This window comes from Balaenoptera musculus, chromosome 14 (assembly GCF_009873245.2).
Source record: "Balaenoptera musculus isolate JJ_BM4_2016_0621 chromosome 14, mBalMus1.pri.v3, whole genome shotgun sequence".
Classification (NCBI taxonomy): Eukaryota; Metazoa; Chordata; class Mammalia; order Artiodactyla; family Balaenopteridae; genus Balaenoptera; species Balaenoptera musculus.
The window spans coordinates 14,978,995-14,993,590 of record NC_045798.1 but is presented as its reverse complement, the minus strand read 5'-3'; the positions used below and the strand labels follow the sequence as shown (position 1 = coordinate 14,993,590).

At 56.9% G+C, this 14,596-nt stretch overlaps 1 protein-coding gene across 1 annotated transcript in view; it reads right to left on the bottom strand.

Annotated features, from left to right (window-relative positions):
* The window catches only part of RBM19 (RNA binding motif protein 19), a 122,705-nt gene that overhangs the window by 16,533 nt on the left and 91,576 nt on the right, over positions 1–14,596 (bottom strand). Inside the window, exon 23 of the mRNA XM_036823343.1 lies at positions 2,677–2,797. Within this exon, the coding sequence (XP_036679238.1) occupies positions 2,677–2,797 (121 nt within the window). The remainder of the gene's footprint in view (positions 1–2,676; positions 2,798–14,596) is intronic.

Here is a 14,596-nt window from a genome sequence, read left to right as displayed (position 1 = left end):
GCTCCCTTTCTGCACACTTGGTTAGCTCAGAGCCAGGGGCCCCTTCCAGAACCTCGGGGAGGGGGGGAATGTCCCCTCAAGGGGACTCAAAAGAAGTACAAACACATGGCTGGGCTCTGACACCCAGCGCTGGCCTTGGTGGGGCCTTTTCTCACCTCTGCACCTCGGTTTCCTCATCTGTAAATGGGGACAAGGTAACACGCACATCGCAGGGTGTCAGTTCTAAAGGGCCCCCTATGTTTCTCATTATGATTTAGTATCCATTCCCTCCATTTCTGGAAGGGACCCTGCACATTCTGGGTTCAGGGGCTGGATGAGTCAGGAGGAAGGAAGCCGTGCAGTAAACACACACACCCTAGATCTAACGAAGGCCCAAGGCTTTTACAAGTGACATCTGCTAGTATAATGCCATGCGTGGGGTTGTGGCAGGGTGGGGCGGAGGGCTCTAGAGCTGGTCTAGAGTTCAAATCTCAGCTGTGCACTTTCTAGGCTTTCTCATGTCTTGGGCACACGGCTGAACCTCTTTCTCTGTCTGTTAAATGTAGACAGCCGTGCCCATGGCTGGAAGGGTTGCCGTGAGGATGAAAGAGACAACGCGTGTCACATACAGAGGACGGCCCGGCACAGAGGAAGCCCTTAATAAACAGTAGCTTTCACGAGTCCCTTTAATGCTCGGCTGGTCTCAGTTCTGTCATCCGCAAAACGGGGCTAATCAGGCCCACCTCACGGGGCTGTTGGGGCATTAATGGGAAGATGTATGCAAATAACCTGCTGTCTTTCCTGATATTATTATTGTATCTGCCCCTGTCTGGGCCTCGGCCTGCAGCTGATAGGGGAAGATAGCCAATCCCACAGAAACGCCTCCAGCCGAGGCTTTCTGCTGGGGAAAGGCAGTAAATGCTGTCTTTGGAGCTCAGTTTATTGAAGGGGGCTGCTCTCCAATGCAGGGCAGGACTGCTGAGCCTGCACTCCCCCGCGGGGTGGGTGGGTGGGGGGCAGGGGGACAGGAGAGTCCCTTACACAAACATTTGCCGATGGGTGCATTTAGGCCGGTCAATGGCTGTCGATAAGAATAGGCTCTCCTCCTGCACGGCAGGATTTGGGGACTTATTGAGTTGTGTGCTTGCGACTGTGTACTTAGCCCTGATGGCTCTGCTTTCTCGTTTGCCTTTGCTTATGTATTCCCCAGCCTCGGACTGGCCCAGGCTGGCACGGGGGCCCGGAGATGAACCAACCAGTGACAGAGTTGACATGACGGCACACGACGGCACGCTCTCCACCCTGGGGGAGGCGCCAGTCCAGCGAGGAGAAGAATCGTTAAGAAATACAGGACGGGGACTTCCCTGGTGGCGCAGTGGTTCAGACTCCACGCTCCCAATACAGGGGGCCCAGGTTCGATCCCTGGTCAGGGAACTAGATCCCACGTGCATGCTGCAACTAAGGAGCCCGCCTGCCACAACTAAGACCTGGTGCAACCAAATAAATAAATAAAATTAAAAAAAAAAAAGAAGAAATACATGACGACGTGGCAAGGAGGTTTAGGAACACAGGTGGGAGAGCAGAGGACGGAGCCATTACTGATACCTGGGGGTGGGGGGTGAGGAAAGGGAAGGCTTCTTGGAGGAGGTGTCATTTGAGCTGGGCCTTAGAGGCTGGATAGGCACTTGCCAGGTTGGAAAAAAAAAGAAAAACAAAACTGAGAGGCAAGGCATTCTGAGCAGAGGAAACGGCACATGCAAAGACACAGAGTCCTGCCTGGCGTTTGGAGACAGTGACCGCCACGGGAGGTGTGGTGGGGAAGGATTAGGCAGCAAAGGCCACTGGGGTGGGCACGGGGGTGTGTTCTGAAGGGTTTGGCAGGTGGAGCTAGAGTCAAAGGGCTTCCATGCTCTTTCTAGACAATGTGCTAGAGAAGGTGAGGCCCGTGTGAGGCCTCTGGCTGCCCTCTCCAGCCGCACTGGCTGCCCCGTTTCTCGATGTGTCACACTCAGGCCAACCCTGGGCAACCCTCCTGTGGGCACAAATGTCACCTCTGCGGGGAGGCCTTTCTGGACCTAGCCCCTTCCACCTGGACCCAAAGCCCCCCGAGGTCACCGCTGCACTCCTCGCAATGGGACATGGCAGGGGCTAAGCATTTTCTGGGGATGGGCTGCATTACTGGCGAGGCTGTGTGACACCATCAAGGTGTATAAGAGGTGGAGCTAGGTCCTGTGACCATCGGGGCCCGGGCAGGAAGCGGAAGGCGCTCAAACTGGATAACTGAGGAGGGTCCAGTAAACAGGTAGCAGGCGCAGGGAAATCGGGGCACGTGGTCCCTGGGTCAGCCACCGGACCGGGGACAGAGAGTGCTGGTGCAGAGAGCCACTGGATGTGAGCTGTGGCCTCTGGTGGCAGTGATAGCCAGCCGGCGGCAATCAGGCAGGAAGTGGCGGGGGGGTTGGATAGCCACCCTGACCCAGGCTATTCCTCTCCCCGATTTCCTGCCAGGCCTCCCAGTGACCTGACTTGACTGGGAAACCAAAAGGGCACGCAGGCCACCACTGCCACCCACTCGGGTCAGCACCTCCCACTGGCACAGAGAAGCGTATGGATGGCGGAGGGTAGATCTGAAGGGGACGGAGGGAGGACCAGGAACCTGGCCCCCGCAGCCCGGCCCGTGGACGGCAGTTCTCTTACCGTGGAAGTGCTCGGCCGTCTTCCGCCGCAGGGTCTGCAGGCTCACCTCGGGGTCGGCCCACTCCAGCACCAGCCTCCGGCCGTACAAGTGGGTGCTGTGACACAGGGCGTTGAAGGCCCTCTGGAACGAAACAGAGAGCGTGAGCAAAGACCCACCGGCAGACGCTGCAGCCTGGTCTCCTACCCGCCAGCACCGCAAACCGAAAGGCCAGCTCTGGCCCCGCGACACCTGCTTCCTGGTGCGGGTGTAGGGAACTGATGGGCACTTCCGTTCCATTAGTGGGTTACGTGCCCAGGGACAGTGCTGCAAGTGGCCGTGCGCTCAATACACCCGCCGTCCGGGATGTGACTGGGGCCTGGGCCGGGCAGCCGGCTTCCCTCCCGTGTTCCATACCATCTGGGGACGGCGACCCCATCAGGCGGCTGGCCTCCCACCCGGCTGCCAGGGGCAGTGCCTCGAGGAAGCTGAGCCCATCCGGCCCCTCGATGACAACCACGCGGGCCCTTCACCGTCACTGGGCGGCACCGTCCTCCGCCGGTCCTGGGCATTCTGTCCCCCATCTCTCTCTGCTGCCCTCTGCTGCGGCTCCCTTGGCCGCCGCGCTGCCGTGGCCCCCCCAGCCACTGGCTTCCGCCCCGGGCTCAGCGGCCTGGGACCTGCACATGTTCTTCCCTCCTGCCCTTCGCTCTTCCTGACCTCCCCCCACACTCTGCCTACTTCCCTCTTTTTGACTTTTGTTTTGTAACAGCTTTACTGGGATAGAACTCACCATACATACAAGTCACTATCATACAAGTCACCTGTCTACAATTCAATGGCTTTTAGTCTATTCATAGAGTCGTGTGACCACCACCACACCTATTTTAGAACATTTTCAGCATCATCACTGCAAAAGAAACCCTGTACCCATTTGCAGCCACTCCCTATTTCCCCTGCCCCCCCAGCAAGCACCAGTCTACTTTCTGTCTCTGTGGATTTGCCTATTCTGGACACTTCATACAAATGGATTCATATGGCATCAGTCAGTTCCCTCTTAAACATCACCAGGTCTAGAGCTAAATTGGCTCTGCGCTGGGGCTCTTCCCAAAACACCCCTGAGGTACACAGAGGCCACTGCACTTGGTAGTCAGGAGCTTGGGCTCTGAGGCCACCCTGCCTGGGCAGGGCGGGTCCTGCACTTCCTAGCTTCAAGGCCTTGGGCAAGTTAAATGAATCTCCCTGGCCTCAGTTTCCTCATCTGTAAAATGGGAATGTTAATGGCACTATCCTCTAGGGTTCTACAGAAGAAGACAAAGAGTTAACATGCAAAGTGCCCAGAACACTCTGGGGGCACACAGTAAGTGCTCAATAGATGCTAGTTCTTGTGAAGGTGGTGTTGCCACCACAGACATTTGCAACTTCTCTCGGCACAGAGGCCTCGGGTTAGCGCTAGGTTGAAGGGGTGGGCTCCCAGGCGCTGTCAGCACCAGGGAGCAGCAGTGGCTGGTGGTGGCGTCTTGGTCTCTGCTTCTGGGTTGCAGGCAGCGCCATCTGCTATGAGAAGAGGTGCCGTGGGGTTTGTCCCTCTTGCTTCTTTGATGCTGTGAAGAGGCAGTGTATAACCAGGGGTCTGGATTGGAACCAGTCCCTCTCTGGTCTCATCTGCACTGTGGCTGTTAGAGGTTGGACTGGCTCCCCCAAAAGAAGAGATGTGGAAATCCTAACCTGGCACCCCAGGTTGTGACCTTATCTGCAAACAGGGTCTTTGCAGATGCAGTTAAATTAAGACGAGGACATCCTGGAGTACGGCGGGCCCCTGATCCAGTGTGACTGGTGTCCTTACAAGAGATGGCCACGTGAAGACACAGACAGGGTGAACGCACGTGACGAAGGAGGCTGGAGTGATGCCCACAGCCAGGGAATGCAGGCTGTCACCGGAAGCTAGGAGAAGGCATGGAATAGATTTTCCCTGAGAAGGAACCAACACTGCTGACAAGCTGAGCTTGGACTTTTGGCCTCTGGAACTGTGAGAGAAGACATTTCTGTTGTTTTAAGCCACCCAGTCTCTTACAGCAGCCTAGGAAGGCAACAGTGACCTCGGGTAAGCCAACTGCCCTCCCATGAGCTTCAGTTTCCTCACCTGTAAAATGGGGCTAACTGTGAGACTTACACACCATCAGCCCCGAGGGTGGCAGAGAGTAGGTATTCGATAGACGGCTGCATCTGAAAAGCACCGGTGCGAGGTGGGTGGGACATGCATCTTTTAAAAATTAGACATGGGGCCAAATTAAAGAAATGCTTTTGTTCTCCTTCGTGCTTTTCTGAGAAGGGCCAGGTGCAGGAAACTTTTTCTTTCCTTTGTTTTTTTTTTAAACGTTAACTTAAAAAACTCTTTCTGACTGCCAGCAGAGCCTCTGCATTTTTTTTTTTTTCCATGCGGATATAAAAATGCATCTGGACTCGAAGCTGAAATGGCCCATTCAGAGCTTTAAAACACATGCGTTCTCAGCTGGTGAGGCAAAGAAACAGCCTGACTGGGAGAGCTGGGGTTTTAAGAGGGGGGAGTGAAATTGGTTGGGAGTCTGGCGTGGCGGGTACTCCATCCTGGTGCCAGGGTCCCTGAGGAGCTGCGGTCCCGGGGACACGGTCGGATGGGGGCGGCCAAGAGGCGGCATCTGGTAGGAACTAAGTCAGAGTCAGAACAAGGGGGTACTGGAGCCTGGCAGGTGAGCCCAGGCGAGATGCCCCAACTCCAGCCGTCACATCTGTGTTTCTTTCTTACCCTTGGAAATCTACTTTCCATTCCTGTGCCATGCAAAGCCTGGAGCGGTCTCTGTTCATTACAGGAGTTGCTAAAAATTCCCTCTCCCAGCCTCTCTCTGACATCACCCCTTGCAAATTCTCATCTCCTCTTTGGAAGGGCTTTTCACTCTAAGAAGTGAGGGGGCACGGCAATTAAGACTGGGGGCTCTGGACCTGGGCTACTATGGTTCAAATCCCTGCTTCAGCACTTACAAGCTGTGTGATCTTGGGCAAGCTGCTTTACCTCTCTGAGCTTGAGATTCCCCATGTGTAAAATGAGAGGCAGCAGCAAAGAATGGATGCGCAGATTCAGTGAACTATTAAGTCTGACACCACACTGCCTGGCCCATGGTAATTCTCACCTAAACGTTGGCTGTTGTTATTATTATGATGTATGCCCTCGACGTCCCATTATCACGCTAAAGAGCAGGAAGAATGGTAAGTAGGGTACAAAAGCTCTTTTGTATTTGAGGTTAGAGCACAATGTGTGAGTCTCCAAAAATAGCAGAATTACCCTTCTCAGTTCTAGTCCCCTCAGGTTAATAGGAAATCAGGTTGTGTTTCCAGCCCTAGTGGTTGGAATGTGGTGGCCCCAAACTGTCGCAGGCAGAAGCACAGTGATTCCCGGCTAAAATTGGCCTTGGATAATCCCGAGTAATTGTGCTTCATGCAAAGAGCCTGCTATATGTGAGACCCGGGGAGGGTGACGGGGAGACACAGCCCCAGGGCCTTGGCGCTTTCGGGCCAGTGCAGGGGAAGCTTCCAGGCACAGCCCCGGCCTCTCTGGCCTGCCCTCGTCTAGCAGCTTCCTCCCAGGTCTCTGTGCCTACACCAGACTCCACCGAAACCCACGCCACCTTCTCCCCAGACAGAGACTTCCCGAACCCCAGCTCTAGGGCTGCAGTCATCTCGGGGTGCCCGGGGTTCCGCGGAGTGCTGGGCGCCGCAATGGAGGAAGTGGAAAGTTAGCTGTTCTCAGCCCTTTGCTTCTCTCCGAATCCTACATCTGTTGCCCGTGTTCCTCCCTTGCCATCCACGGGCCTTCGTACCACGGATTAGAGATCTCCTGGGTTCCAGAGAACTCTAAGCACTTGACCTCAACCTACTCATGAGAACAGACATCATTCTCCCATTTCAAGGAAAGGAAAACTGAGGCCAAGGTTGGTATGCAGGTCAAGTTCCTTCTTACTTTTCCTTTCAGCCTCTACTGCTCCATCCCTGGGCCTTCGTAACATCCCTCTCAGCCTCGGAAGGGCTCCCCTCGTACAGACTGCAGCCAGGTGCCCTCTGCGTGCCCTGCGCCCCCAGCCTCCTTAAGAACACCTGCCCCGTTAATGCCTGTTTGTGTGCCGGGCTCCCTGGCTCAACCCTGAACCTCGGAGGCAGGCCTCTATCCTGGTTACCCTTGGCACAGAGCTCGGGACAGAGCATGCTCAGTAAACATCTGCAGGGCGAACCGTGGAGCAAGACCTTCACCGAGGGTCATGAAAGCACGTCTCCAGACTGGGAGGGACGCTGAGGTTGGTCCTGGCTGGAGACGGAGGGCTGGTTTCGAAGTCCTGCCCTGGCTCCTCCAACCCCTGAGATTCAGCCCACGAGGGCAGCAGGGAAAGGAGCACGTCTCGCCCACGACTGTCCTGTCCTGTACAAGTGGGAGGCTCTGCCTTTGGTTAGGACGAGAGCTGACACATACACAGTCCTGGGTGCGGCACAGAGATGGACAGGAGTCCCCGCTCCCAACACGCGTGACTTTGGGACCTTGGGATGGGAAGAGTCGCCTGTGCCACTAACACCCGATCACCCGGCTGGGTCAGTGCCGAAGCGTGAAGGTCTAGAACGGAACTCTAAGGGGGCACTGGTTTGGCAAAGAGGAGAATGCTGTAGAAGACGAGGCCCCCGCCAGCCACTTCGGGGCCACTTCCTTCATCATCCAATGGGCCTGTGCTGGTTATTCCTGATCCTCCCCTGCACCCCTTCTCCGGGCGTTCAGAGCTGACTCCCCTGGAGGGCATAACCAGGGCTCGCTGGCCTTGGGTTCCATTTAGGACGAGCAAATGGGAGGCACCGGTGAGAGGTTGGAGGGAGGGGCAGAGAGGTCGGAGGACTTTCTCCCTCGATCCCTCCCTCCAGGACCACAGCTCCTGCCGGTGGCCCCTCCTTGACAGCTCAGGCTCTCACCTGTCCCTTTAAGGTCCCTTAGCCTAAGGTGGCGACAGCTCCCACTGCCACTGGCCCTGGTGGGGGTGGGTCACATCCCTGGCGAGCCCCCCCGAGCCCTTCTTACCCCTCCATGTATCTCTCTTCACTTGAACCATCTGGGGTTAGGTTCTGTTTGCTGACACAGATGGTCGCCTGAAGTCCCTCTGCCTTGACCCGGGGCAGATGGACTGCCCCCTTCAGAGAGCAGCTCTTAGACAATGCGAGGCCCGACAAGGGCTGCTCTGAGCAGGTCTAGCCGGAGTCCGGAGCTGCCCCATCACCCGGTTCTCTGCCTCAGCTGTCTTGGAAACACACCTCTTTCATCTCCTCTGACCTAAGCCACCAACTGTGGGCACCGAGAGCCCTGGCCTCCAGTGCCGGCTAGACTGTGACCAGGCCTGGCAGCCACCTTTCCAGAACAGGGAAGGCGCTGGAAGGCTGCCAGCTCAGTGCCGGGCCTGACCTTTCTGCAGCTCTCCCTGGAAGACGGGCTTCTGCCTCCTGGCAACAAAAGCCCATTCGATGCCCTTGGCAGGACTCCCGTCCCAAGGGCCATGGCTCCCGGGCCGGGCTGAGGCCAGGCCTCCTGTCCTGAGACGTCCAGGGTATCTCTCAGCCCCTCTGCTGTCTCTCGCCGAGCGGGAGGGCTGCATCTCTCGGCAGATGCCAAATCCACCTGAACACGGACGACGCCAACCTGTCCTAAACCATCTGTGCCCCTAAATCCTGGAGGAAGCGTGGCCAAGAATGACCACGTGGCCCAGAGCACAGCAGCGAAGCCCAGGGAATGGGAGCACCGGCCCAGCTGGGCCTGCTGGGGGCTCGGCTCCCTCTCTGCCGAGGGGCTTGAAAAACAGGGGCCTCTGATTGCTGGGAGGACAGTCTGCTGCCCTGGGATGTTTTGTATAGTCTCCTTGCGGACAGCATCCTGTGCGCTGAGGGAGAGATCACTCTTGTCCCTGTGCCAACGCTCCCGGACGCCTGTGAGCGAGCTCCCAGCAAACCTTCCAGCTACCTCTGGCCTCCACTGGGGAAGAGCTGGTCCCCAGAAAAAGTGGGGCTCTTTGCACAATACTGGTAACTTCAGCTGTGGGCCTCCACTCAGCACCTTGGGCCACTCCGACTTACGATGCCGTGGAGCTGAGGGCAAGTTTCTAAGAGAAACACCCACGGACTTGTTTTCCGGGCTGTGGCGTCTAAAATCTTTCAGATGAATAGATGTCTTTTCCTTGCACCCATCCATCCACTCACCTCAATCCAATTCAACTCAACATCCCTGGAGGACCTACTATGGGCCAAAATGAGGGGACTAAACAGGAAGGTGACGCACCACCTCTGACCTCGGGGACAGAGAAAAGAGCCACTAGGAAAAGAGGGCCAAGCCAGGTAGCCAAGGGCCAGAAGTGACGAGGCAACGAGGCCGTGGGGCCCGGTAATGGCCTTGGGCTCCACAGGGGGGTCGCAAAGCATGGTCTTGTGCTTTCTGGCTTTGATCTGGCGAGAAACTTTTGAGTATTCACTTTCTCAACTACAAAGTGGAGGTGCTTCAACCTTCTTGGTGCTGAGAATACAGAAGATAATGGCCATTCATTTAACCCAGCGCCCGGCACGCGGGCAGGGCCTGATTCCTGGGACCTGTGATGTTGCCCTTGGTAGTTTAGTTTATGCATTTATTTTTTTGGCCGCACTGCATGTCTTGTGGGATCTTAGTTCCCTGACCAGGGATTGAACCCGGGCCCTTGGCAGTGAAAGCGTGGCGATCTAACCACTGGACCGCCAGGGAATTCCCAGTAGTTAAGTTTTAAAATGATGATTACTTAGTGCTGCTGGGAGGGAGGAAGGCTGTCCAGCTCAGCCGGGCTGGTTACCTTTCCTGGGGAACTGGTCCTGATCGCTGAATAAATCTGAAACGAGGACATCTGAACCTGAGGCCTTCTCAGAGCAGTGGAGCTCCGTGGCCTCCCACTCTGACCCCACAGGGGCTGGGCAGGCCTCAGGGCACACGGAGGGACAGAGGGATGCAACCAGCAGATGGGCACACTGCGGGGCGGCTCATACCCCAGCGATGAGGGATGCACATCTGCTAGCCGGAGGAGGGTGGCTTGTCCTGATCCCGGGTTCTCAGCCCATAAATGTGTTGGCTGAGCCCGAATCCATGCCTTGAAATGCAAGGCTCAGGATTCAAACACGTTTTCCTTTACCCCTGGGCCCTGATGGTAGGAACTAGGCAAAACCTGCAATTAAAACACAAGCGCGAGTGCACACACCTAACACAGACAAGTGGGGATAGCACCCCAATTCCTGGATTTGTGTCTAGTTAACACTTCAGGAGACAAAAAGCAACTGATACCTCGGCTTCAAAGCACAGCGCCTCTGCCCCGCGGGGCCCGGGACACTCCGCTGCCTCTGCTCCTTTGGTGCCCTGTGCCGTGGCCTGTGGTGAGTGCTTGGCACGCAGCTTTCCACTTAATCTTCACGGCTGCCTCAGGCGCAGATCATTTCCGGTTGCGGCATGAGCAGCCTGGGGTGCGGGGACATGAAGCCCCTTGCCCACGTTCACGCAGATGGAAGGAGGCAGCTCTGACTCCACGGGCCATGCTGCTAACCACCGTGCCGCCCTGCCTTTCTAGAACATGGGCTGTCTAGGGAGGACACAGCCCACGGAGTCTTCATTTCCATGGGGCCATGTCCCCTTCAGACCCTGGCTGCACACCCTCGGGGCCCCCGGGGAGGCTGTACTCTATGCCCTCCTTGCACTCAGGTAAGCAAACGTGTGTGTGTGTCTGTGTGTGGCGTGCACGCCATCCATCGCGCGTCTGATGGCGATCGCCGTTTATGGCCCTGCACCGCGGCTGGGCACCCAGCGAGAAGGCGGCTGTCCCTGCCTTAAGAAGCTCTGTCTTGCTCATCGTCACCTCTTCCCACCACTGGTCTTGCTTCAGCGGAATCTGCAAGGCGAAGGCCATGGGTGCGGAGAGGCCTGATGGGACCCCCCTACGAAACTCTCAGCATCACCCCAACGGGGGTGGGCCTGGGGCTGTGTCCGCGCCCCCCTCTCCCCGGGCACCATACAAAAGTGAGACGCGAGAACGGAGACGTTAACTGGCGCGACTCCCCAATTAAAGCTGCGGTTGTTTACCAGTGAGAAGAGAAGAGCGCTGCCTGCCAACGCCGACCGCCATCCCAACTCCCTACTGCCGGCTCCCCCCAAGTGTTTATTTAAGCCAACACATTGCTCTGCTAATTGGATAACATTCCATGTGAAAATAGACCTTTTAAAACAACAGCAGCGGCAGCAAATAAAAACAGCTGCAACTGCAAAAGTACAAAGGCTCGGTGGGCTCGGGGAAGGGAGAAATTAAAGGCGCGTGCATGCGGGAAAAAAAAAAAAAAAGGAATGTTCTGGTTTCTGGGCTGCAAGTCCGTTCTTCGCCTTCTTTCCCTTCTTCCTCCGTGACCAGCCGGTCCAAGTGAGGACAGAGGAGGTGGCGGCTTCTAAATGGAACCCCAATGACTACTGGTGGCCTGTTGGCCAATGGGCACAGCTGGCTGGGAATCCCAGGTCACCTGCCCAGGTAGAAAGCTGCTGCCTCCAAGGCTTGGGAGGGTTGGCAGGAGACGGTGTGCGGCTCTGGAGGCCCCTAAAGGAATGCCCACTCCTCCTCTGGGGGCCCCGGAGGAGCTGATTTCATCCTGGGCTTGTTCCCAAGAGATGTTTTAAGGGCCAACCTCTTGGCCTTCCTCCAAAATATCTAACTGGTGAGTTGCTGGGGATGGGTGAGAGGTGAGGGGTGTGGTGTAGAGAGGAGGGGGCTGGCGCACGGTTTGGCCACAGCTGGCACTCAATTTAAGTGACTACGTGAATGAAGGGAGGAAGTGCTAATCCGTGGACTTTGGAATCAGATCGACACGTGGGGTTTCCCAGCTCTGGCAAGTGGCGCCATCCCTTCGAACCTCAGTTTACCCATCTGTCAAATGGCTTCCTACCACTGATGTGTACAAATGCCCAGCACCGTCCCTGCCAAAGACGGGCTTTTAAAAGCTGATGGTTTTTTACTGACGCCAAGAGGCTGTCCTTCCAGAAACATCATCAGGGCCCAGAGAACCACGTGGCGCCCGAGACACTACAAACATCCCTACACACAAGAGCAGACCCAGGCCACCGGGGAAGACCACCGCATTTGGGACTTCCTGTCTGCCCTCATCGACCTTTGTCCCTGCTTCCCTCCAGCACGTGGGAGAAGGTTCTTTGAGAAATGTGGGCTCATCACACTGGGAGGTTTAGATAATAATAACAGCAGCCCTTTCAGGGGGACCGACATTCATGCCTGGGACATTGGGGGCTGATGAAACGCCCTAGGACCCTGCACACACGGAGCTTAACAAGCGCCTGGAGAAACCGGGGAGGGAGTTATGCAAATCTCCAGCTGATCCCGGGGCTGCTGCAGGTTGGGACGAGACAATGGGTATACGGTGTACATGTCACACACAAAGCCAGCTCGGCCTGTCGCGGGAGCCTCTGGCTATTGTCATCAGTTGCCTGGTTACCCTGAGCTCTTCGTGGAGCCTTGCGCTAGGATTCTCTTCCCTGTTTGGGGCGTGTGCTCGACCCAGAGGGGCCTGACGGATGACGGAGTTCCCGAGAACGTGCGGGGTGGAACATGGGGTCATGGAGCAAGGTCGGAAGACTCAGAATCCCTGGGGGCGGGGAGGACGCAGATGACCCGTGCTTGGGGCCCAAAGAGAGATGGGGGTGCTGAGCGGATGCCTCCAGGGACCAACCAGGGTGCCTGATTCTCTCCTCAGCCAGCTGGCAAAGTGGACTGGTTGGTGCCCAGGAAAGAGTACTGTGCTGTGAGTCGCCTACCCGGGTTCACAGCCCAGCCTGGAAACTGCTAGTTTCGCCACTGCTTTCCAGACCCAAGGTTCTACAATCAGCCTCTGCTCCCTCCCCTCCTCCTCCCCCTAATATGTGTCCACTCCCCTCATCTTTTCCTCCCTGTCTCCTCTTCTCCCCTCTGAGGACCGCCTGGGGCCCCGGGGCACAGGAGGCTTACACCTCCAGGTTCCAGCGCTGCTGATGCCACAAGAGTTACTGACCGCTATCTTCCTGGAGGACGCCCCACGGCAGGAAACGGGGCTGAAGCCCTCAGTGAGAGAGCCGAGTGGTCAGGGTTCAGCCAAGCCCCGGGAAGGATTTCTAAAGCAGGTCTTCTTCCCTGAAGCGCTTCAAAGGGAGAACCGCTGGGGGTGGGAGTGGGGTGGTGGGCGGCGCTTGTCCCGAGAAACTGGGGGTCCTGGAGTTTCCCCTACCAGCCCTGGGATTCCCACGAGTTCCTTCTTTTGAGATGAAAAAAAGGTCTCCGGGGGTTTCTAACTCAATGTCTCCTTCCAGCATTGCTTTCCCTCTTCAAACTCACGCCCGCCCTCGAGCTAACCAGATATTTACAATATTCAGAAGTCTATTCACCAATGTGCAGCGCACACGGCTCTATGGCTCAGTGGAGAGCGCGAAATGTTCCACTCGGGAGACAATAAAGTTCTTCAGACAGACGGGGAGAAGGAGAGGGAAAAGTCACGGCAGCTTCTCCGGGAAGCAAAAAGAGCAAAGGGATCTTTGCAGGAGAGGTGCGCTCCCGGTGGGCTCAGACTTCATGGGAGACCAGCTCGCTCAGCGGCGGCACAAAGGGCCCGAGTCCTGGTGCAGTGAGAGGCGGGGACGGCGGGGCCGGGACAGCTCTGGAGGCAGGCTGCCGCCTGTCGGAGGTGAGGGGCCGCAAGAGCCAGTCCTGGAGGGGCTGTGGGTTGAGCCCTCGTTGTCCTCGGCTGCCCTTTCTCTTCCTGGAGCCCAGGACGGAAGGCACAGAGGGAGAGGAGCCACCTCCAGAAGTCAGCAGAAGGCTGCGCTAGGCTTTGCAAAGAACATTTGCAGCCTGGCTTCCGGTGCCAGGCACTAGCCAAGCGGGCACTGGCACTGCCCTGCTACCTGAGAATCTCCCCCCCCCCCCCGCCCCGTTCCAATGACCCCCAGGGAACAAAGCTATACTGACTGCATCCTGGCGATGGGAGCGTGGAATTTCAAGGCTGGGAGTCCATGCCTGGTCCAACCCTCTGGGCCCCGAGAGCCACGTTAATTCTGACTTCAAGCTCTGGAGGGAGGCTGCCGCGTGGAAGAAGCTTCTAGTTGGAGGGGTGTGGACAACTTTTCTCTCTGCTCCTTCCCTTCTTCTTAGATCACCACCATCACCATCCTCCTCCTCGTCACAGCTAACAGACGGAGCTCACGGAGGCCAGATCCCGTTCTAAGACTATCATCTCATCCCAGCCTCACAACGATTCGGTGAGGGAAATTCTATTACCGTTCTATAAGGGGGAAACTGAGGCACGTAGAAAGTAAGTCACCTGCCCAAGGTCACAGAGCAGGTAAGTGCTAGGATTCTGGCTGCAGAGTCTGTGCTCTAACAGCTAGCCCTTGCACTGGCCCTTAATAAGAGATGTTTCTTGGGGCAGGGAGTGAATCCCCTTTCACTTCTCCCCTAATCGCAGTCTCACGCAGGAACCCTGACACAAAACAGATGACAACGGTCCTACACACTCACAGAAGCTCAGGGCTAGACGGACGCAGTGGAGAAAGCGCTGCCTGCACCCCTCTCTTCTCTGTCCACAGACGGAGGGCTGGTGGCTCTGAAGGGACCTGGGCTGGTGGGAACGAGGAGGAAACAGCTCACTCATCTCGAGCACCATGTGCCAGGACCCGTGTCACCATCTGCCTTCACCCTGTGGGCGTGGGACCTGTCATCATTCCCATTTTACAGATGAGGAGACCGAGGCACAGGGCAGGGCTGGGAAAGCCAAGCAGCCAGCAGTAAGTGCAGTGCTCTGGACGGCTGTTCCCTGGCTTCTCTCTGAGCCAGTGGTGGGGGGACCCCGCAGGTGCCT